A 25,077-nucleotide genomic window follows, 5' to 3' on the forward strand; every position below is an offset into this window, starting at 1 on the left:
AGGCCTGTCCTTCATCGGAAACCTGGAGCTGGGGGTCATTGGGTGTGGAGGCTGAGTCTTCATCCCCTCCTGTTGACCAGTTAGGGAGCCCAGGTGGTGCCTTAGAGTAAGTGTTTGACTGCTAACCAAAAGGCTGGCAGTTCAAACCCACCAGATACCCCACAGAAGGAAGAAGAGGGAGTCTGTTCCCACAAGGATTACAGCCTCCAAAATCCTGTGGAGTAATCAGATCAGCTTAACAGCAGTGATGGTTGGTAGGTTTTTGTTGGGTTTTTTAATCAGCCATTGGGTCAGGCTGTCTTCAGAAGGACTGTGACCTCTGCGAGGTACTTTCCTTGCTGACAACTAGTGGAACGACTCTGTTGCTTCTCCCCACAGTTTGGGGGGAATATGTCCTCCCCGAAGTGGCATCTGGTTGGCAAAGGACATTCATGGTCCATCACCCGGAGAGCTGACCGCAGCTGGAAATGGGTGCTAAGGCTTGGAGACGATTGTGGGCAAAGCAGAGTTGACTAGATGAGAGGCCCTTGTTCTGTTTACAGGTTCTGGATTGTGAACTTCAGTGTGCTTTCGGGTTTCCAAATTCTTGATCTAAAACTGGTTCACTGGGAAGTAGACTGTGGTCGGAGCAGGAGGATGAGTATAAAATTACCCCATGTCTGAGAGGAGGATGTGCTAGGCCCAGAAATGAAGAGAATAAAATGGGAGCAAAGCAGGCAATAAGAGAGGGGCCTGGGTTGGGAGTGCTCATTTGCATACAGACAATTGATGCTAATTGCAAATCATTCTTATCTATTCATTAAAGCTGCTTCCTGAAGTTTTCTCCTAGGCAACCAGGCTTTAGTGTGCAAGAGCCTCTCCAAAAATGAGGTGCTTGAGGTGACTTGGGTGATATTGGGAAGAAAAGATTTTGTTCTAAATGGATATATGTTTGCATTAATGAGTAACAAGGAAACATGTTACCAGCCCATCCCCTGATTTCACAGATGTTATTGCCTGGAACAAGTTGTTGTTATGTGTTGCTGAGTCACCTGCGACCCCATGTACAACAGCTCTGAAGTCTGCCCTGTCCAGAGCAAGTCTCACTAACTCCGACACACCAACCCCATTGCCCCAGTTACTGTATCAATCCATCTCATCCAGAATCTTCCTCTCCTTTGCGTCCTTCCACCCTTCTGAGCATGATGTCCTCAAAATATAGAACACTTCACAAATTTGTGTGTCATCGTTGTGCAGGGGCCATGCTAATCTTCTCTTTATCGTTACAACTTCAGTACGTGTGCTGCTGAAGTGAGCACTGGACAAGTTAAGGAACATAAAATGAGTTTGTTTAAAGAACACGCAGTGGCAGTAAGAATGTGAACTCTTAATTAAGAGCACCCACAGCCCAGTTGTGGATGAAGTAGGCCTCAGTTTTTTTATCTGTGAAATGGGAGATAGATACCATAACTCTCCCATATATGCCACCGCGACAGCTCCATCTCCATCTCCTGGAGATCCTCTGTAGCAGAATGAAGCCCTTCAGACCCTGTGTCATCCTCTTAATCTCTGTTCTGCTTAAGCCCATCGTTGCTGTCACTGTGTCAGTTCATCTTGATTCTCTTTTTTCCCTGACCCAGGGTGACTCTCAGAGATAAAAGATCATGAAGTTTTGTCTCACATACGTTGGGCATGTTGTCAGGAGGGACTAGTCCTTGGAAAAAAACATCTTGCTGGGAAAAACAGAGGGGTCAGCGAAAGAGAAGCAGACCCCCAATGAGATGGATTGGCCTCGTGACTATAACAGTGAGCTCATGTATAGTGGGGGCAGAGAGGTGTTGATGGCACAGAATAGGGCAAGATTGTGATCTGTTGTCAAGATGGTTCATAAGTGGTCATCTACCTGGCAGCACCTGGTGACCGCTTCACCAGGCATGATGTCTTCTTCAAGGGCCTGGCTCCTCCTGACACATAGCCAGTGTATCTCTGATTGCACTTCATCCAAGACAGTGTTTGTTCTTTTAGCGGTCAGTGGTATAGTCAGTATTCTTTGCCAGCACTACAATTAAAAGGCATCAGTTCTTTTTTTTGTTTTTCTTACTTGTCCAACTTTCAGATGTATATGAAATAATTGGAAAAGAATACCATAGCTCAGGCAGGCACACCTTAGTCCTTAAAATGGCATCCTTGCTCTTGAGCCAATTAAAGAGGTCCTTTGTAGCAGGTTTTCCCAGTGAGATGTATCACTTGATTTCTTTACTTCTGCTTCTACGGGTGTTAATTGTGGATCGAAGTAAAATGAAATCCTTGACAGCTTCAATCTTTAAATGATTGAGTGAACTGATGCTTATAAAGCCCACCAATGATCCTCAGGTCTATAGGTTGTTAGAATATTGGGTTGCTTAAAAGTACAAGACTCTGCCTCAGATGAACTAGATCAGAGTATCTCTGCTGGGCCTGGAGCAGACCCCAGTGTAGGCAGTGCTGGGGACACCATAGTGTCGGAAAGCCTCATGCCCTGCCCTCTCAGGACTCAAAATCCAGTAAGGGAAGGATACCTATCCCTATTCAGTGATAGCCCAGAGGAATCAGGGCTGTCAGGGGTAAATAGAGGGCTGGGGCTAGGACTAGGCGGGGGGTGGGGGGGGTGTCATAGGCAAGGGCTGAGACCCAGGACAGGTTGCGACCAGATGGGAGAAGCATTGGCAGAGGGATGGGGTCTAGGATCGAAGAGACATGTACTGAAGGGAACTATGCCATCCCAAAGGTGGGAATTTCTAGAGAGAAGGACATCTGAACTGAGACCCAGGAGGAAGAAGGCTAAGCCAGTTAGGCAAATAGGGAGAGACAAGTGTTGCAGAGAGTACTGTATGCATCTCACCCTGGCCTCTACCTGGATCTTCCTGAACTTCAGGCACAACTTTCCCAGACAATCACTAAGCACCTGCTTGGTGCCACACTTGGTCCCACAAGCCTTGAGCTCCCCTCTGGGCCACCATCTCCAGCACAGCTGCCCCTTGCACCATGAAGCCAAGCCTTCCACATAGGCAGTCACACACCACTCCCCAATACCAGATCTTCCAGGCAAGCCCCCTGTCTATTTTAGCCCTTGTTGGAACAGACCTGGCCCTCCCTTCTTTCCTGGGCTCCATGTATTGATCCACCTACCAAGTGCCATCCCAGCGGTGAGGTCCCAATGAGCACAGTGCACAGGCCCTGCTGTCAAGGCTTGCTCATCCTCAGGAACCAGCAAGTAAACGATTACAAACATAATGAATTAATTATGCTAGGGAGCCCTGTAGAGGAGACCCACTTGGATCTTAGAGTGGTTGTGGTGGAGGGCAAAGGGAATCTCATTTCCCTGAGGAAGTATTTCTGCCTTGGAGGAGGAAGAGCTGGTGAAGGGAGTTTCTTAGCCTGGGATGCGGTTATGTCATGTTGGTATTGTTGCTCCAGAGTCCTCCTCAGAGTCCCTGCATGTCCCAGCACAGCTGTGCACCATACGGTTTTCAGGGGCAGATTCTCAGACGTTGCTTACCACTCCACTTCTGAAATGTGTCTGGGTGGATGTGAACCCATAGCCTTTCAGTTCATTAGCTGAGTGCATTAACCATTCTCATTTTGCTTTGTTCAGTAAATTGTAGGTCCTTTGTTGTCTTTGGGCTCTCTCAGGATTTTTTGAAAAGCAGTGTGGTATGGAATAGATGTGCCCTTTGAGAGGAGGTAGCATGTACAAAGGCCATGAGGTGAGATGGAGGAGGACACCTGTCAGGTAACTGGCCACTGGCCCTTACATAAGGCTCAAGTGTAGAGAGCAAGGGGACAGCTAATGGGAGGGGGTCAGCAGAGGCATGACCACACGGGACCCCACAGTCCTCCTTATGGAATTTTTGCTCTTCCTAAGAACATGACCAGCAATGAAAAGTTTCCTCTGCAGTAGTGATGCAGCCAGATTCTACAGGATGGTGCTATGATGAGGAGAGTGAGACAGGCAGTATCTTCTCGGCAAGGGGGCTGGAGCCCTGGACCAGAGAACAGAGCAACCCTGGATTACAGCAGGGGGTGTTGGCAGTGTAGAGAGGGTGGGTCCTGACAAGCTGTTAAGACTGCTAAGTTACCCTAGTGGCCCAGTGGGTAGGAGCTTGCTGCTGATCAAAAGATCTGGCAGCCTATATCTATAAAGATAACTGCCTGAAATCACCATGGGGTGGTTCTTCTCTGCCAGGGAGGTTTTGTGAGGCAAAAGCTTCTGAAGACTACCATGGACTAGAAATGTTTAAGATTCTCTGGGGAAGAGAAGGCAGGGCTGGGCAGCCCAGAAAGAGTGTTGCTCTTCCCTTTACCAGCCACTGGAGAGTACCCATTGTGTGCCAGGCATGTCCTCAACACTGTATGACAGCAGGGAACAGAATCATCCCTACAAGCTGGACCCGAGCAGGCCTCCCAGAAGAGGTGACATTTGAAAAATGAAAGGAAGTAAGCCAGGGGGGTAATTTGCTTGCAGAGGAAACTGCCATTGTGAAGACCCTGAGGCTGGACAGATTTGGCAGGCTGTGAGATTGGTAAGGTGCTCAGAGCAGGCTGAACAGAGGGCCCAGGGTCAGGGTCTCCTGTAAATTGCTAGGGTGGGCGGAGCCAGCTCCTGGCCAACCTAAGAGACCATGGTCCAGTGCTGCAAGCCAAGAGGAGATGATTGAGCACTCTGACTTCTTGTTAGGTACCTTCTGGTCAACCCCAACCCATAGAGACTCTGTACAACAGATTGAAGCCTTCCCAGTCCTGTGCCCTCTTCACAGTTTGCTGTCCTTCAGCCCATGGTTGCTGTCATTAAGTCAATCCATCTCAATTAGGATCTTCCTCACTTAGGTTTTTAAAATCTCTGAGGAAAATGGACTGCCGGATGGTAGGAGTAGTGGAAGGCAAAAGGCAAAGGCTGCAAGGAAGTGGACGAGCGCAGTCATGCCCAAACAGGGAACCCCCACCCACTGGCCTTCCCCAACTCCAGCTCTTGCCCTAGAAGCCAGGGTGGCCTGTAGCAGTGAGTGCCCTACAGTGGCTTCACAGACACTCCCCCAGACGTTCGTCATGGGACCTGGCTGCCAGGCGGACAGCCAGGCGCCAGTGCCTGCTGTGGGCACCAGAGTCGACTGTGAGCCCAGGCTGGCAGCCACCTGGCTCCCTGCTCTCGCCTGTGGCAGTGCACACTGTGAGACCGGCCGGCTTTCCAGAGCAGTTTGTCAGCGGCGCTCAGGGAGATGGACACTCCACATAGAGGAGCTGCTGCCGCCGGCACAGTCAGGCATTCCCAGGTGAGCCAAAGCGCGGGACCGACCTAGTGCTGGTGTCTCTGGGAGGCCCTCTGGGGTATACTTCCCTGAAAGGTAATCTGGGCACTTCAGTGTGCCTGTGGGAGACCTACCTGTATTAGGAGGCTGGGGTCATACATTATAGAACAATCCAGGGAGTCAAGTCAGCTTAGAATGCGAAAGGAGGGGGCCACACGCATCTGCAAGACCAGACGCCAAGTGGAGATGCTTCCGCCACTTATATGACTGCAGCACGGAGAGGACAGGGAGTTGGAAGAACCAAAGATGAAAGAACCATTAGGGTAGAGTCAGTTCTAGCTCGTGGAGACCTCTCCGTTGGGTTTCTGAGGCTATAAATCCTCAAAGAAGACAGAGCAGAAGTTGGATTTGAACCAGTGATTATCTGACAGCACTGCGCCACCAAAGCTGCTTTCAGGAAGCTGCTGGGCTAGGCAGATCTTTGACCCAGGTTTCTAGTCTGTCACCCACATAACCTCTAGATGGAGTTGTTTTTTCTCCTAGATGTGGTTTTCATTTTAAAAACTTTCCTTGACGTTTCTCTGGCAAACTGTCCTCCCCACCCCACACCGTTGACATCTTAACTAGCCAGAAAGAGGTCACAGGCCACCTCCTTTCCATGCCTCTTCCCACATCATCTCTTTCATTCCGTTCACAAACATTAAATTGATGAGATAAAGAAATATGTAAAGGCAGATTTTGAAATCGGTTGTGATATATTCGTTATGTGCACCCCGCAGCCATTGAGAAGAGATGAGGCTCATGTGTGCTGCTGTGAAATTGTCTCTAGGACATATCCAGACTTTGAGGTGCTCTGGTGGCCTAGGTCGTAGAAGACCCTGCCTTGGTGGGTTCATATCCATTAGAAGTTCCAGTCTCTTCCTGTATGATTCACAGCCTTGGAAACCCCATAGCGGGTCAGCTGTGAGTTGGTTCTGACTCAGCAGCAGGGTGGTTTGTGGTTTTTGTTTTTTTTCTCAAGGAACTAAGTTCATTCTTTTATACTATGCTTGTGTCTGCTTGGATTTTCTGTTGAAGATCCAAGAGCAGTATAGTTGTCTCAAGTAGCCACTACCTGTTTGGACTGTGCCTATTTATATGGTTTCATTTGACCATTATTCTGTTCATGTTCCCCATTGTTCCCTCCTCCAGAGACCTTTTCTCAAGCTAATACCAGCTTAGTTCTTTTTAGCACTTTGACCACTACCCAAAATGTTACTGGTCTTCTATACCTTCTAGCCAGAACTGACCCGTAGGTGACACTCAGGTGGGTTTTCAGAGGCAGTAAATCCCATAGGAGAAGATGGCCTTTGCTCCTGTGGAGCAGCTGGTAGAATAAAACCGTGTACCTTTGCATTGGCAGCACAGTTTCTCCCTAGATCCAAAATAGAAACGTATTTTACATCGCAGTCCAGCATGGACATCTGTCATTTTCACTAAACTTCATATTAGGAAACTCTGGTGGCCTAGTGGATAAGGAATTATACTACCAATCCAGTGCCAGATGGTTCAAACCCACTAGCTGCTCCATGGGAGAAGGGTAGGTAGTCTTTGAAAACCTACTAAAAGGTCAGCTATGAGTCCATTATAACCCAACAGTGTTACAACATGCATAATACACACAAACTTGTTTTATTCTAGTCTTCTTTTCTTCCCCCTTCATTTCGGTAAGGAGCCACTAAATTCATTCTGTGACCTATCTTAGGGCAGGCACAGGATTTTCTTTAAATTACAACTTGCAGTGTATGTACAGGTATGCATTATTTAACATCTACAATACATGTGTGAAATTGCATGGTGTTTGGATGTTACGTGAACACTGTGGTAAAACCTGCTGGTAGCCCACTACTCACTGTCCTTGTAGTAGCAATTGAAAGAACAACAGAGTGAGAACGGACCGGAGGGGATTTGGATGCAGACCCTGAGCCAGGCCTTCTGTCTCGCCTGCCTATGGTCCAGTGATGCAAGTATCTGAGTTTGGGGTCCTTGAAGGCAGTCCTGTGAGCTTCTTCAGCTGTCACAGAGACCCTCCTATGTCCTAAAGCCTGCCTCAGCCCTGGTGCAGACTCCTTGTTCAGTGGGCCGCAGGGTAGACCGCCACACAAACTCATTTTCCTTATCCATACTCTAGCAATTTTCAAGCATAAGTGTAACTCTTGAGATAGATGGACACACACACACACATATCTGTTTTCTCATTAAATACCCCTTACTTGAAATAGAATTGAAATTTCATGTAAAGCTTTGAAAAGTTGATTTGCCTCAACAGAATGATCACTGGTGTCTCAGAAGTTGAGTACCAGTTGACAGAATTAGACTCATTATGACAGGGATTCAACAGGAATTTAGTGCTTGGACTGTGAAACTGTGGTTTAAGGTTAGATCAGCCAGAATGGTTATCTAATGTGTACTAGGTGCACAGAAAATATTTGCATGAATAGGCTACATGGTATAACATGTTTTTAAGTTTTGAGGGAAGAAAAGTCACATATTTTGTAACTGTTAGTAATATGAGCCCAGTCCTGTCAAAATATAAACTACTTGCCCTTTGCCTTTAAAAAAAAAATTCTTTTTCTCTGGTGTGCATACATACATGTTTCTAATAGATAGAAAAGGGCTAAAAAGGAAATATAACCACGATTAGCTAGAAAGAAGGACAGGCCCCCACATCATCATCTGTGTTGAGGGGGACACTGACTACACTGCAGATTGCCACAGTGTTAGGGGTTGTTAGCTGGAAGTCTCTGGGCTAAGATTGTGGCTGTGCAGATGTGTGCATTTCCCTGTATAAACTAAACCCTCTGCCCTCAAGTCGACAACAACTCTTGGCAAACCTCTGCTGGGTTTCTGAGGCTGTAAATTTTCACAGGCAGAAACAGCCTCAGCTTTCTCCCTCAGAGCTGGTCCTCTCACTTAGCTACTCAACACATAACACTACACCAGGACTCCTTTTTTTCGGTATAGACGTGCATATTGCTGGGCTTTTTCATGTCAATAATGTATTTTTGTGTCATTTTTGTATAAGTGAACCTTTTCATTATCCACAAGTAAATTTGAACAGATCAGGTGCTCCAAGTGTGGAATGGGTTGGTTGGGTTTTTCATTTCTTTCATTTTTTGCTTTGCAGTGACATGGGCTCAAGGGCTGGCTACCCTGCTCAGGTTTACAAAACTACCAGCGCAGAGACTCCTCGGTCCTCACAGCTGGCGCAGGCCAGCCCCTTCCAGCTCTCTGCCTCTGTCCCCAAGTCCTTCTTCTCCAAGCAGCCCGTACGCAATAAGCACCCCACAGGGTGGAAGAGAACTGACGAGCCCCCACCACGGCCACTGCCCTTCACTGACCCAAAGAAGTAAGTGTGTGGACGCCCAGCCAGCTGCCAGAGCCGAGCCTGGGAATCCCTGGAATAGGGGAGAGGGCGGTGCCTCGGTCACTCCTGCAGCAGCAAACCCTGTGCTGAGAATTGATCTATATACGGGATATACTGCAGAGAGCCAGACAGATTCATGTCAGTAGGGAGCTAACGTGCTAGTTGGGGAGACAAACAAATACACAAGTCAGATGGCAGTGATCCCCGTGGTGAAGAGCATTCCAGACAGAACAGCAACTGCAGAGACCCTAATGTGGCGGGAGCAGTGTGAGCAAAGGGACACATGAGGTCAGAGAGGCCACAGACACACGGCGTGCAGGGTCCTGTGGGACTGATGTTAGGCCTTTTTTTCTAAGTGTGATGGGATCACAGGATGATGTGAAGCTGAAGAGGCACGTGGTCTCCGTTGGGTGGTTTACTGGTGTCCTCTGGCAGGGTAGTTTGCAGGGAGTTGCACGATTAACCTAAAGGCAGCACCTCCTTCGTGGTTCAGATTCACTAGAAGCTCTGAGAAAGATGGGCATTCTTTTCCCGTATGATTGAAAACCTCTGAATAGTCAGCTAGGAGTAGATTTCAACTTGATGGCAGTGAGAGAAAGACTAGTGTTGCCATACAAAGTTCCACAGATTAGATGACTTAAAACAGCAGAAAGACATTGTCTAGATGACTTAAAATGGCAGAAAATATATTGTCTCACATTTCTACAGGTTAGACAGTCATGGTGTTGATTAGGTCAGTGGTCTCTGAAGTCTCCTATGGGAAGAGCCTGCCTTGCCTCTTTCTAGTGATTCCATGCAACTCTTAGTGTCACTTGGCTTATAGATGCTATTCTCTGTGTCTGCTCCCATCATACTTGGCCTTCTCTCAGTCTTATTATATGGATTAAAAGAGTGTCTCCTGCTCTAATATGACATCATGTAAACTAATCACATTTCAGGTGACCCTTATTCTGCATAAGGTCACAGAGTTTCTGGAAGGACATGAGTTTTCAAGGTATGATGTTTAACCAGTACAGGCACCAGCAGCATAAAGCCATGAGACTAAAGAACTTTACAAAAAGGGATGTGGCTTGAGAGGAGAGGCCAAGGACTTAGGGGGGCTCAGTGGACAGAGGGCAGGTCAGAGGAGCCTCAGGATGTAGGCTTATGAAGGTCCCTCCCAAGGATTCAGGAAAATTGGTCAAGAATTGCAGACAGCAAATGGAGCAGCTCATTTGAGGAGCTTTGCTATGAGAAAAACAAGAGGGTTTGTGAAAAAATTTGTTAAGATAGAAAAATAAAATGCTAAGGATTCAGTGAATTAAATAATGTCTGAGAACTACAAACTGAGCCTGGGAACAGTGTTGTTGTTGTTGTTGTTGTTGTTATGTGCTATCACTATGAGTCGCAGGCGACTCGACGGCACATACAACAACAACACTGTTCCCAGGCTCAGTTTGTAGTTCTCAGACATTATTTAATTCACTGAATCCTCATAACAGCTCCTTTTGGTGGGGTGGACTGTTCTGGAGGCTGAGGGTTCTAGTGTGAATAAGGGGTGGAGCTTGGATCACACCCCAGGGAGCCTGGTGGAAGTCCTCCTGTTTGTTTGGATTGTAGGGGCTCCACCTTTCTCCTCCTTTCTCTCTGCTCCTCTTCTTTCATGAACTGGGTGAAAGTATGTCTGCAGACTATACATATTTGTGGATCACACAGAGGACAGAAACATCAGAATATAGAGCCCATGTCCCTTGGGCCCTTGGCAGACAAGCTGCTGATCTGGTATTGATAATCCAGGACAGCCCCTCCTACTGTCAGCCAGAGGGGACTGTGAAAGTTAGGTTACCATCACTGACTCACCTGCTTAAAACCTCCAGCAGCTTCCTGCTGCTCCCAGGGGAGGGTATCCCACTGCCATCCCATATTGATGATCATCTCTTAATTGCAAAGCAGGGAGGTTGTACCAGGGGCTGCTGTCCCAGGACCCTGCACAATCTGCCATCAGCTCTGTCCTTGTCTCGTCCCACCCCACTAGCACTCTCTGCTCCAGCCACACTGGCTCCTTACACCTCAAACCTGCCAAGCATAAACCTATCTCAAGGCCTTTGCATAGTGCTCTTTCTCTGCCTTGGAACATTCTCTCTCCAGATCTGCTCCATAGGGTAGCATAGTGGGTTATGTGTCAGGCTTCTCACGAGAAAGTTGGCAGTTCAAATCTACCAGCTGCTGTGTGGTAGAAACATGAGGCAGTCTGTCCATTAAGATTTACAGCCTTGGAAATCTAGCAGAGGGTCTCTGGGTGCATATGAGATATTTGGGGGTATGAATGAAATAGTTTTATGGTGCCATATCACTTAGTTAGTTATGGATAATGTATCACTAAATCATACATGTAAAATATGACTTTAGAATATTGCCTTTGTCCTTCAGTTTCCTGTTAATGAGCTGCTTTATTTTAACCCTTTTGCACATCTTAGAGATGTGTATTTGTCAGCATTAGAGGCTGTTTGGGGGCAGCTAGCCCAATTTTCCAGAAATTATGGTCTCCACTAACAGCTAAATTGAGACAAAGTTTTTCAAAAATGTGTATTATGCTATTGCTGAAATTTTACCCAAAGCCTGAGAACTTATTTTCATAGTGTACTTGATTGTATTTATCAGTACTTAACATTGTCGGTCTCATCAGGAAGGGCTGGTCCCTAGAGAAGGATGTCATGCTTGAAAAAGCACAATATCCACAGAGGAGGAGAAGACCCTCAACACAAAGGATTGGTGCAGTTGCAGCAACTGTGGGCTTAAGCTCAGTGGAGATTATGAGGGGGGTGAGGTTTCATTCTGTTGGACATGAGCTTGCTGTGAGTTGGTGCCTAGAGCATCTGTCCCTCCGTTTGGCCTCTGCTACAGACCCTGGTGGAGGTGTCACTTTGTCTCAGAACTCCTGAGTTCACTGACATACTGTCTCTTAACCTCCGTTTCCCTGTTTTAACTAAGATGTTAAGAGCACACACCATCCACAGTCAGACATTCGCATGATCTGCCTGCTGCCTGCCCAGGTGTGAACCTGGCCAGACTCCTTACAAGCCATGTTGGCAGAACCCTCAGCTCAGCAGGGCCCAAGGTGGTGCTAATGAGCTTAATTAACCAGCCCAGAGGGAGCCACCCCAGGTGGATGCCAGGACCAGGCCCAGCCAAGTTTGTACCCTCAGTCGTCCTCCACTTCTGGCAGGTCTTTCACAGGAAAAGGAAGTTGCTGTTGGCAAAGCCTAAAATGGAGGGCTGTCTTTGTGAATTCTCTTTTCTAATGGAAATTACTTAATTCCTCAAGATGCTGGAATCCAAGTCCAGGAAACCTGGCAAACCAGAGATTTTGTCCAGTGCCATTGATCAGACCCTCCAGCCTTATGAATGGCCTCTCATTTCCCTTTTGAATGAGTTGAGCATAGTCAGAAAGAAAAAAACTGAAATCGTACAAAAAGGTTTGTGATGAGAATTAAGCGTCTCTTGCTCCACTGGACCCTAGCCTCCTGGCTCCCCTCTCCAGAGACAACCATTGTTTGAGTTCTGCTTCCTTCCAGCAGTCAGAACCAGGCCAAGCACATGTAGCCGTGTGTGCACCTTTTGTCCCCATGCCGATTGACACGGCCACTTCCTGTCATACTCTTCCATATTTTCTACATACTTTTTTCTCTCCAGGTGTCTTTGCAATGGTTCCTTCCACAAGTTACATTTAGAAAGCTACTTCATCATTTATTTTTTTTTTATAATTTTTAACAATCATGTACTTGAGATTGAATTTTGACAGTTGTGGAGTCCAGGTATCCTGAAGGGAGGAAAATATCAGATAGATACATACACCTCCACTTTTAACATAAATAGCATAATTTGAAATTACTACATTGGAAAATTCTTCCAGGGTTTGGCTCCCTAAACTGAACTTTATTCCACTTTTCCCCTGTAAAGTTGTTTGTGCAGCTCTGTTCATTCCAGGCCCTGGAGCTTGCAGAACATGAGACACAGATGCAAAGAGTGTTAGAGAAGAAGGTTCTAGCATGGTTGGTCCCATAGAATTAAGAATAACTCACAAAGGGCTTAGGAACTGGCAAAGTGAACAGGGGAACACAGGTAAAACAGCAGAGATGGATTAATTTGACTTAACTAATTTTTTTTCTCTTAAGTATCACAATAATATTCTATTTTGCAAAGATTATTTAAGAAAAATGAGAGAGAAAAGAGTACTATCTTCTAGGCTTTTTAAACTTACAACTTTTTGATAAAAAATACGTAGAAAGGAAAACATGCACTCGTTCAACAGGTTCTTCATAGACCCTGTAAAGAAATTACTTACACTTTTTATAGTGTGTCATCATTCTCACTATCTCTGCCTAGATTGTTTTACCACTGTTATCTTAGACACTCTACCCCTCAACTTCTCTATGTTACTGTTGCAAGTTTGACTTCATATAGGTTTACTGAAGTGTAATACTCAAGACCATTTTCACTAATTGCGCTAAACTATTGTTGGGCATAAAAATTACTTCATAGAATACTTTGGGTTCAAGGTTGGAAAAGTGTTTTCAGGTAATTGATTTGGAAGTTTTCCCAGCCTCGGGAAACCCGAAAGATCTAATTTGCGTGAAAAATTAAAAGTCTGTTCCACGTATTCCCACCTTTTGATAAGTACCCATTTATTTGGTCTTTGATCAAAGTGTTCAATAATGGTAGCCTCTCTCCATCCATTTCTTCTGGTATTGTGACAGAGGAAGACAGTAGTTTGTTCATGTAGTTAGACCTGCAGCCCGTTTCTTTCTCTAGTTCCTGGGTCTCTTTCCTCTGTTGCTCTTTGCAAATGGAGACCATCTGGCTGCTGGCACTATCACTGAATTCAAAGACAGAACAGAAACACTGAGAATATGTTAGTCCAATTGATTAAATTGTCCATCGTGCCATGACTCTAAACCCTCAAGTCTAAAAAATCAATACCGTGGTGTGTTATGCTGTACCTAAAGTAGTATCAGTAGCTGTGACTGTTTTTTTAAAAAAAATTCCAAAAAGAACTATGAGATATCATCTCACTCCAGTAACAATAGCGAAATTCAACAGAGCAGCAAACAACAAATGCGAGGTTGTGAAGAAACTGGAACCCTTATTCACTATTGGTGGGAGTGTAAAATGGTACAACCACTATGGAAGGCAGGATGGTGCTTTCTCAAAAAGTTACAAATAGAAATACCATTTGAACCAGCAGTTCCACTACTGAGAATATACCCTAAAGAAACAATAACCACCACCCAAGCAGATATGTGCACACCCATGTTTATTGTGGCTTTGTTCACAATAGCAAAGAATTGGAAACAACCCAAGTGCCCATCAACAAACAGATGGATAGAGGAGCTCTGGTATATTCACACAGTGGAATACTTTGCAGCATTGGAAAACAAGGAACTCATGAAATATTATACAAAATGGGTGACCTTGGAGGACATTATGCTGAGTGAAATATGTTAGTCACAAAAGGACAAATACTGCATAATGCCACTGTTATAAAACGGGACTGACATCAGGTTTGGGGGGAAACTAAGAAAAGGAGATAAATAAGGTATACTACATTGAAACAGATGAGGGAGAGATCTATATAAAAGGGATATAGGATTAGGTATTATTGGCATGACAAGAGTCCATAATAAGAGCTGCATAAGTGGACTGGGGGGGGAATTGTACAACAACAAAAGAAATGGGTTTTTTTTCTTTTCAAAGAGAAAAGCAAACTGAAGGGAGGGGGAGGGATGGGCAGGGAGGAAAATGTGCAACAATCAGTGATGGAAGTCCCAAGTTCTCTATAATCTTTCATTAAAATTGCAATTTAAAAAAATTCCATCTTATCCTTGCTATAAAATTCTATGTAATATAACATTTGCCATTGGCTCTTTTAACATTTAGTGATACCAGTGGCATTGGTCAGGTTGTGTAGCCATTGTCCTTAATGACTTTCCATGTTCCCACCACTGTATATAAAAACTCACTACTTCAGAGAATGATACCCACCCACCTTCCCAACCCTGATAACCACTCATGACTATTGATCTTTGTATATACCTTTCTTGTCGTTTTATATAAGTGAGATCATACAATACTTGTCCTTTTGTGATTGACTTATTTCCCTTAGCGTGATACCTTTGCCACTCACCCATAATGTACTGTATGTCAGGACTCATTTCTCTTATAGCAGACTAATACTCCATAGTACATACGTACCACATTTTATTTATCCATTCTTCTTTTGATGGACTCTTTGTTTATTTCCAATTTTTTTCTGCTATTGTGACTATTGCTGCAGTTAACATTATGTGCACGTGTCTACTTTTTTTTCTTTCTTTTTTATTATTCTTCAGCTAAGACAGCAGAAGAGATGATTTATAGTGTACGTAACATCCAACCACAACAAAGCAGCATTAGTCCAGAATATCATAGATAGGTCCAGGGCAACAGATCAAAAGGGCCTGGTTTTGAAGGAGGAAAGTGGGCCTCTCAGAGGACGTTCTAGATCCCTTGAGTCAGAAGTTCTAGACAGGAGCATGCAGTCCAGTTGGTATCAGCGTCCCCAGCCTGTGGCGTTCTCTACTCCTGCCGCCGGGTCATCTGCGGTGCACACACTCACGTTTACTTGGACCTCTGCCTCATCTTTCTTCTTTTACGCTTCAGCCTGCGCATTCGCATTTTCCTCCACTTGGCCCTGATGGTTCAGAGGTCTCAAACAAGATGGCACTAAAGTGGACGCATGTATCTATTCTGGCTGCTGCTTTTAGGTCCTAGAGTATCTACTTAGGAGTAGAATTGTTGGGCAACATAGTAGATCTGTTTTTATAAGATCACCATACTGTTTCCACAATGGTTGTACGTTTCCCACAAGCAATGGATAAGAGTTCCTGTCTTCCCAGAGATTCACTAACACTTGCTATTTTCTGTTTGGTTTTGCATCATTACCATTCTTGTGAGAGCCTTAGAAACTCAGTAGATTGGTTCTTCTCTATCTTATAGGGTCGCCAGAAATACGGGTTGACTGGACATAAGAATGTTTTCCCATGTGTTTGTTGCTTGCTTGAATATCCGCTGGTGAAGTGTCTGTTCATGTCCTTGGCCCACTTTTTGATTTAGTTCATTTATCTTTTTTGGTGTTAAGTTGAATGAATGGGCACATGGCCAGGAGGGACCAATCCTTAGAGAAGGACATCATGCTTGGAAGGGTGGAGAGGGACAGCACAGGAGAGGAAGACCCTGGATGATATGGATTGATACAGTAACTGGGGCAGTGGAGGTAGGTGTGTCGAATTCAGTGAGACTGGCTTAGGATAAGGCAGGTGTCAGAGCTGTTGTACATAGGGTCACTATGATTCACAGGTGACTCGATGACACATAACAACATCAAATATAAAACTAGTCAGTAAGTTATCTTTTTATCCTTTTAATGACATCTTTTTATTAATATAGTTCATTTTTATGAGATTCCATTAACTGTTTACTATTGCTGCTGTTTTTGCATTTGTCACTGTTTGGTTTGGTTTTTTAAAATTTTATTTTTATTATTTGTGTGTGTGGACCGTCAAATCAGATTTGACTGGTACAGGAGGAGATTGTTCCTCCTTCTCCAGCAAAGCATCTGGTGGATTTGAACTGCACACCTCTGGGACTGCAGTGCAGCTTCCTGCCACTAGGCCAGTGATATTTCCTTTTTTTAAAACAGTACCAAACACCTAGATCCTGTAGTTTTGCCCCTAGAATAAGTGTGTGTGTGTGTGTGTGTGTGTGTGTCTGTGTGTAATTTTTGTCCTTTCTGTTCTGTTCTATTGATCTGTGTGTCTGTCATTATTATAATACGAAGCCGTGTTTATTACTGTAGCTTTGTAGTGTGTTTTGAGATAAAGTAAGAGACATCCTACTTTATTCTTCATTTGCTTTGCTGTTCATATACTCTTGTGTTTCTATATAAAGTTGAACATTAGCTTTCCCATTTCTGTTAAAAAGCATTGCTAGAATTATTATCAGAATTAAGTTAAATCGATTGATTGCTTTGAGTATTGGTCAGATTTTTGCATATCAGGTGTCAGAACCCTTGGCTTTTCTAGTCATTGTGTTAGCCCCCGTTGGAGGCATGATCTCCAGCTACCTTAACTGTGGACATATGGCCTGGCAAATTATCAACAGCTGCTGAGACCTATATAAGAGAACGCTTTCCACACTGTAAGAGACAGTGATGGAGGGTCTGTAAAGACACTGGGAAATAGTGGTGGAGAGAGAGTGAAGAGACTGTGGCACAGCTCTGAAGAGACTGTGGTACTGCTGTGAAGAGACTGTGGTAAGGTGTAACCAGAGAAACCCTGGAGATAAAGGACACAGTTAAAGGTTTTGCTTGCTGGATGATTATTGGAAAAGCTGCCTTACAACTGATCTAAGATAAACTTAGCTGGATGATTGAGTAAACCAGAGGCTGCTTGCATTTGTGCTTCTGAACTGAACCTGGCCTTCTGGTTGACTGAAAAGCTGTCTTTCACTAATTGTGTCTGGCTTTTAATCTGGCTTGGAATTGCTGGACTAAATCTGGACTTGCATTGTATGATATTCTTCGCCTCATCTGCTCTCCAACCTATTTCCCTAATAAACCCCACAAATTGAGTAAAGTCTGTGAGTCTTGCAATGAACGTCAGACCCAGTGATTGGTAGAAAAAGGTGCAGGAGCATGGCAGGTGGCATGTCTGACCTCGTAGTTATTTTGGTACTATAGATATCATTGATGGGGCAATTCCCCTTTCTAAAGCAGATAGAAGTCAGACTCAGCCAACCTTATATTGCATCTGCTCCTTTCCCAGTGTGATAGACTTTTTACAACTGTTTTCAGCACCTACTTGTAGCACAACCTCTTGCTGACACTGAACACAGAATGCAAAAGGCTGCAGGCAAAGTTCTGGCCCCACTGAGCTGATATATAGAGTAGTCATGGAAGTGGACAGAAAACTCACAAATATACCAGGCAAATCACAATATGAATACTGTGAAGATATTGCAAAGGATTGTGGGATTGAGATTCCAAAGCTGAGAAGGTTGGTTGGCAAAGGGCAGCTTCTCTGAGGGGGCAATGTTTGAGTTAGAAGGATGAGAAGATGCTACCGATAGGAGGCACTGAGGAGGGCACTTCAGTCAGAGGGAATAGGCAGTCCAAAGGCCCTGAGGCAGGAGTGCAACTAGTGTGTTTGTGTATTTAATGAGCATCAAAAAGGCCCATGTAGCTGCAGCAGAGGAACAGAATGAAGAGATATGAAGGCAGAGAAGACTATGTTGGTGGGACTCCATGAGCTTTGTAAGAAATTTCCAGAAGTAAACCCTCATGTATTCTACTCTTAAAGACAAGAGCAGCAGTATACCAAGCTAAATCATACGCCAAACTAAAATGTATTTTATAAAGTAGTTATGGTGGTGTTATGTACTATCATGTTAAAACCAACTCATAGCTGACCCTCCAGCAAGTTTTCCGAGGCAGTAAATCACATGGGGGGAGATTGCCCATCTTCTCCCATGGAGCAACTAACTGGTGGATTCAAACGATAGGCCTTTCAATTGGCAACACACATGCTAACCAGTAAACCACTAGAGCAGTCTTTATAAAACTGCTTCACATAATATATACCGTTTCTTGTTTTCACCTAATAAATATATCTGGGAGAAACTCTTTTTACATTCTGTGGATCAACCTTATTTCTTTCCAGCAGCTGGTTGCTATTGTTCTGTCAGGTCTCAGCCTCACTCCTCCCTGGCTGGTAGCCCCTGTGTTCATGCCACAGACAGAGCCCTTGGAGCTCCCTGTGTACCCAGGCCTTTCTGAAGGTCACACTTCTAGAAGTAGAACTGCTAAGCAGAGAGAATGCATGCTTTAATGTTTCAACAGACCCCTTTATCCTGCCCAGGAGGAGAGCTTTTGAACAGTGCACCTTTCTTGTGAGGAGACAAGGTGAAGGCCAGACTCTTACCAGGCCTGGCCTGCTCCCTTGCCAGTGAGCTCCCACCACACAGCACTCCTGGTGCAGGGGATTCTGGAAAATACCAAATCTGCAAAGGGAAAAGTGAGGGGACTGTGAGGCTCCCTCCAGAGTCTCTAGATAAATATTACTGGGCTCCTCCCATCTCTTCCAGCTGCTATAGAAGGAACATTTACTATTTGGGGTGTATAAGTCCATTTCTCTGTGTTTCTTTCTGACTTGATTCCAAAGTTAACCAGAGAACTTTGTTGCCTGTTATCAGCAAAGCCAGAATTACCCTAGTCTAGGACTGCTAATCTGGGGAGAAATATGACCTCACAAGAAAATACTTGCCACCTTCTCTTCCTTTGTTAAAATCCTCAGGCTGGCAGCTGAGAAAGGGAATACAGGCTTCAGAACCTCAGAGCCAAAGACATCTTATTTTGGGTAGGAATTCAAAGACCCTTTCCCTCTCTTGAATTACAAAATGATAATGGTTAGTTGTCAGCTTTAAAAAAAAAATATAACTCCCGTTTGTTATTGTTGTTACAGTACATGATTATGGTAAAAAAGACTGTTCAGAAGGGTATCAGGTGAAAAGTAAAAGTCCATCTTCTCACTCCCTAAGTAAGAATCCATTTCCCCAAAGATCATCATTGTCCATAACTTTATCCAGAAATTCTCTTCTGTATATAAATGAAAACAAACCCATTGCTTTCCATTCCAACTCATGGAGACCCTTTAAGACAGAGTAGAACTGAGGCTGTAAATCTTTACATCAGCAGGCTGCCTCATCTTTTTCCCCCTCATAGTAGCTGGTAGGTTTGAACTGCTGACCGAATTCAGGCTAGCAGCTGAATTCTTTAACCACTGTCCTACTAGGGCACATTTCTCTGCACATAGAAGTATGTGTTTTGTTTTGAGCCAAATGTTATACTTGCCATCCTTTTTTTTATTTCTGTCTCTGTGATATACAGCAATCAAGCATCATGGTAACCATTCTAGGCTCTGTACTTTGCAGTCTTATTTCAAATCTTTACACCTCCATTCACCGGCTGTATGTCTTTACACAAGTAGTTTCATTTTTCTGTGCCTTCGTGTGCCTCATCTGTGAAATGGGATACTAGTAATACTTAGGCTCATGGCTATGATGTCTAAATGAGTTCATAGGGGTGACCCTGCCATGGTCTCATGTGGTTTGCTTCCTAGTGAGTAATCAGATGAAAAGAACATACAGAGAAAAGACACTTTCAGGCTGCAAAAACTTCTATGGAGGGGGGAAAAGGGAGCGTTGCCATCAACTCAATGCCAGGAACAGAATTGTGCCCATGGTATTTTCAGTGACTGGTTTTCAAAGTAGATTGCCAGATCTTTCTTCAGAGGTGCCCGTAGGGAGATTCAAAACATCCAGCTTTTCACTTAGCAACCAACCACATTAAACATTTACCCCACCCATCAGGGACCCCAGCTGCTATGAAGGGAAAGAGAAAGATTTAGGTAATGACAGAGTGACTGGTGTTAAGGGAGAGCTGGGACAAAACTGATTTCAGGCCAATGTTTTATAGTTTCTTTAACCTTTCTGTGCCTCAGTTTTCCCATCTGTAAAATGGAGTGATGATAATAGTGCCTCCCTTAGAAAATTGCTTGCCATTTTAATGAGTGGCGCCTGTGCTGTCTCCAGTTATTAGTATTTCTCTGCCTGAGGGGTGGCAGGGCTTCAAGTTAAAGACTCCATTCCCACCTGAGGTGGAAGACTAAACACGAGGCTGGAATTAGAAGGCAGGTCAACTGGGTGGCAGCCTGAGCATGCGGGTCCATGAACAGACAGAGGGCATAGAGGCCTGAGGGGCTGGGTTTGGCACCACAGAGCGTGCAGAGCCCTGCGCGGGTAGTCAGTTGACAAAGCAGTCAGCAGGTACGCAGCTCTGGGTTGCTCAGCCTCTGAGACATCTCTGAGAGATGTTCCCAAGCGTCTACTCTCTTGTCAGTTGCCAACTAAGCGCTTTGCCAACATCCCAGTAGTAACTCTGAGAGTTGGCATGTTTTTCAGATGAGAAAACTGGGGATCAGGGAGTGGGCAACTTTCCCAAAGTCCCGCAGCAGGAAAAAACAGACCCGGACTCGGCCTAGCACTGTCTGCCTGCACACCCCTGCTTTTAGCCCCAGGTCATGTATCCGTGGCCCACAGAGAGCTCTGGAAGCAGTGGGATGTAGTGTAGCATCCCTTGGCCTTGGAAATGCTGAGGAAGAGTATGGTGGTCAGGGTGGCTCTGGCTTAGGCTGGCTTCGGGAGTACGAAACCCGCAGAGAAAGTAGCACTTCTGAGGCCCACTTGTCCCAGCCTTGCCCCGTATGTGACTGTAACCTCATATAACAGATGAGGCAGGCCAGAGGGCCACTCCCTGCAGGCCAGTGCTTGCACAGGAGATCCAGTCTCATCTAGACAGTCCACACTCCTTTCTGTGGCCGGGAGCGCCCTGATCTGGGACGCTCATCAGGCCTGAACAGCTGCAGGAAGCCCCCACAGGGTCTATCTGCTTCCATCCCTGTTTCCCACCCCCATAAGCATTGATTTTTCTCTCCAAGAACCAGAGGAATCCCTTGGAAACACTAATCAGGGCCTCAAGCTCACCAACCACATCAGGGCCCTCAGAGGCTCTGCCCCTCTCCAGATACAACCACAGGCTGTAGTTTCTGCCCCTTGCTCCCCAGGTCCTCCCTGCTCCCTGCTCCTCACAAACATGAGCCAGCCCCATGGCCTCCAGAGCCCCCACTGGCTGAGGCCCTGCCCCTCCCTCCTTCAGCCAGGCTCCTTCTCCGATGTCACCTCGAAAGGCCCTCGCTGGGTCCTGTCCCTCTCTGTCCCTTCCCTCTGCTTCACTTTATGGAGCCCATTGTCTTTTCCCTAGTTCCCAGTCCGTTTTGAGGCATGCGGGCAGGCGGGGGGGAGGTCCCAGTGACTGTGGGTGGACTGAGTGAATGGAATGAGTGCAGTCTCTCCGCTGGCAGCCCTCATGAGTGAAACATGTAGTCATCTGCCCTTTGAGGTGGCCTTCTCTGAGGAGCGGCCCGTGCATCCCCAGATCTCTCTGACCTCTGACCTTCTCGTTCCAGGCAGGTGGACACCAACACAAAAAACGTCTTTGGGCAGCCAAGGTTGAGGGCATCACTCCGCGACCTCCGCTCCCCACGGAAGAACTATAAATCCACCATTGAGGACGACCTCAAGAAGCTCATCATCATGGACAACCTGGGGCCGGAGCAGGAGAGAGAATCAGGGGTGGGTAGCAGCACCTCCGTCCTCCATCCCCTGCACTCAGGTGGGCTTGGGAGGAGAGCAGGCAGGAAGGATCCCCCTACAGTCAATACAGGTTCTCTCAGCCATGTTTGGGTGTCTGTAGCTATGTGACCAAGAGTAAGGGAGCCATCTTCATCAGAGACAGAATGGCAGTAATGTGGGGATTTGTTAGATAATAAGACACCTGTGTGACTGGAAAGGGATCTTACTGACTGGGCATGGGGTGTTCCATCCTCCTGGAACACAGAGATAAAGTAAAACGGCCCCAGGGGAAAGGCAGGCTCCTGGTGTCCACAGAAGCAGGCCTGCACCAGGCTTTCTACACCAGCTATGTTTCTACATTTAGACAGGTGCTGTCTCGGGCCACCAATTCCCCAATCTCTCCAGGGTTCTGCACTCCCAACATTTTGTCTCCAGTGGTACCCACTAAAGTCCCAGTGCTGAATCTCAAAGATCTACCTTAGGCCACACCCCACCCCTAACCAGACACCCAGGACAGGGCTCAGTCTCTTTCTTACCTGGAGGTGAGAGGTGTCCCTCAGGATTATTGGAGTGCTGTGACTATAAAGGGACAGACAGGTGGTTAAGAACCACAGGCGACCAGATAGGAAGAAGCCTTTGAGGACCATGGCCGTGTCAAAGCTGTGACAGTGCCCCATGTCCACCTGTCTTCAGTCCCCTCAGAAGAGCCTACAGCGGACACTGTCGGATGAGAGTCTATGCAGTGGGCGCCGGGAGCCCAGCTTTGCCACGCCTGCCAGCCTGGAGCCAGGCCTGCCCAGCGACGTGCTCTTCACCAGCACCTGCGCCTTCCCCTCCAGTACACTACCCACCCGCCGGCAGCACCAGCACCCCCACCCGCCGGGCAGTGGCCCCAGCACTGTCCCCACCACTGGCAATGGCTTCCCAGAGAAGAAATGTGAGCCTGGGCACCCTGAGGCCGGGTGGGGGCAGTGACCCTGGGTTGGGCAGGGTGACCCAGGGCTGGGTGAGAGTGACCAAGACCAGGGTGTGGGGTCAACCTGAGCATGAGATCGCCAGCAGGTCAAAGACTGAAGGTCATCTGAGTGAGGGAACTGGGGTGCACAAGAGCTTCAGGGGGCCTGCTGTTGGGGCACTCCTATCACCCAGAAACCTATCTATGCTGACTCATGGCATCCCTCTATCAGGTTTCCAAGGCTTTAAATCTTAACAGGGGAAACTGTGCCTTCTTCTCTCAAAGAGAAGCTGGGAGATTTGAACCACCAACCTTTAGGTTAGGCGCCCAGTACTTTATACACTGTGCTCTCAGGGCTTCTTGCTGTCATCCAAGGATCAAGCATTAGGAAGCCTCAGGAGGTACACTTAGTGCTGGTCACCTGACGAGCGGGGCATCGGCCCTTCCATGTGCAGAGGGAGGGTCGTCACTAGGGGTTAGCTGCTTTCTCAGCTCCCTGTCCCTGCCCTAGCACCAAGCAGGTTGCCTTGAGAATATTTACTTACTTACCAGACTGCCCCTCAAGTCTGCCAGCATTGGGGGGGAGCACAAAAGTGTGATTCATTCATCCTGTGATTTATTCATCCTGCAAATATTTACTAAGCATCTCTGAGAGACAGGCACTGGGTATAGCCCCTGCCAGAAAGCCATGAGCTGTGGGGTTGCCAGTTCCTCGGTCCCCTCTGCAGTCTTTACCACAGCTCTCAAAGGCCTGAAACTGAAAGGTGGTTTATACAACTGGTCAGCAGAACCCATGCCAAGTGGGTACGAGTCCTATGTGGCTGCCCTTACCTGTGACTGACGACTCTCACACACACGCCACACGCACACTTGCCTTCCTCAAATACACACACACACACAAACACACACATTTGCCTTGTCAAATCCAAACAGATCCTGGGTCCTGAGAGTTTCAGCTGAGCCCTTGTGCCCCCGGTGTTAGTGACAAAGCCTCTGATGCACAAGAGATGGAATGGAAGAGACACTGGGCTATCTATGGAAGAGCCTCTCCTCCCTTAAAATTCCTCCATGGCTCCCCATTGCCCTAGTGTTTGAGGCTTCGCCCCAGCCCTTCTCCTCACCATATTTGCCAGCTCCCTAGCAGCCTGTACTTGCCTTCCTAAGGCTGTCCTACAGGTCTGTTCCACCCTACCTGCCATGCTTTTTAACAGCCCACCTGTAAGTTACTCTTGCTTAGTTCAGGACTTGGCTCACTTTTGTTTCCCAGAGGTCTCCCTCAACGCCCAGGGGCCAGGTCGTATCTCATCTTCAACTCCAGAGTGCCCTACCCACCACCCCAAATCACATCTCTTCCACATGTTTTCTTAGTCCCTACTCTATTTCAGGCTCTGCTCTTGGTGGAGGGGAAACAGCTATAAGCAAGACAGGGAGTGCTCCTGTGCCAGCGAAGCTCTGTCTCCTCCCTTTGAGCAGGAGGCTGGGCTCTCATCTTTACCACTCTATCCGTGCCTACAGTGGGCCCTGGCACATAGTAGGCATTCAGTGCAGAGTAAGTGAGGGTGCAAGAAAGGTATGCACATTAGACACAGACACACCAGACAAATGTGAATCACTCCAACCAGCTCTGCATCCTTCCAGTCTCAGCCAGATACCCCCTTCTCCAGGAAGCCCTCCTCAGTTTCATAGCACCCAGGGATTCCCTCATCCCATCCTTGATCACTCCACCTCATGTTTCACTGCCTCCTTTCCCTATGGCCTGTCACTCTGTGGTAACAGGTATCTCCCCTGCTGGCCTCTGTAGGACAGTTCCCTGGGTTGTTTCCACCACTGCCCCATCAGTTCCCTCTGTGTCCCCCAACACATGCGTACACCTCTCAGCCCATATCCCTCACCCTCCATAACCAGGGATTGGCCCATTTGGCCTCTTAGTAGTCAGGACCTCTGGCCTTTTCATCTCTCCTCTGCCCACTCGAGAGCCCCTCTCAAGCCTTGTCTGGCCTGAGATCTCAGATGAGCTAGCCCAGCCTTTACTCATGGAGGATCTTCCAGACCCAGGACCTTCTCAGGAAGTGTTTGCTAATCACCTGCTCGGTGTGGCAGCCACTCCCAGAACCCCGACACTAGCTGAACCCAGGTGAAATACTGGCAGACTGTGGATGCACAGCCAAGAGCCCAGGCTTGACTTCCTC

The 25,077-nt window shown here is 46.6% G+C and overlaps 1 protein-coding gene across 1 annotated transcript in view; it reads left to right on the top strand.

Annotated features, from left to right (window-relative positions):
- The window catches only part of SIPA1L3 (signal-induced proliferation-associated 1 like 3), a 108,296-nt gene that overhangs the window by 71,214 nt on the left and 12,005 nt on the right, over positions 1 to 25,077 (top strand). The window contains exons 14-16 of the mRNA XM_006899689.1: positions 8,431 to 8,652; positions 21,768 to 21,933; positions 22,627 to 22,870. Of these exons, the coding sequence (XP_006899751.1) occupies positions 8,431 to 8,652; positions 21,768 to 21,933; positions 22,627 to 22,870 (632 nt within the window). The remainder of the gene's footprint in view (positions 1 to 8,430; positions 8,653 to 21,767; positions 21,934 to 22,626; positions 22,871 to 25,077) is intronic.

The sequence above is a fragment of the Elephantulus edwardii genome, unplaced genomic scaffold, assembly GCF_000299155.1.
Source record: "Elephantulus edwardii isolate Elephantulus edwardi_28Jun2011 unplaced genomic scaffold, EleEdw1.0 scaffold00266, whole genome shotgun sequence".
NCBI classification, from domain to species: domain Eukaryota; kingdom Metazoa; phylum Chordata; class Mammalia; order Macroscelidea; family Macroscelididae; genus Elephantulus; species Elephantulus edwardii.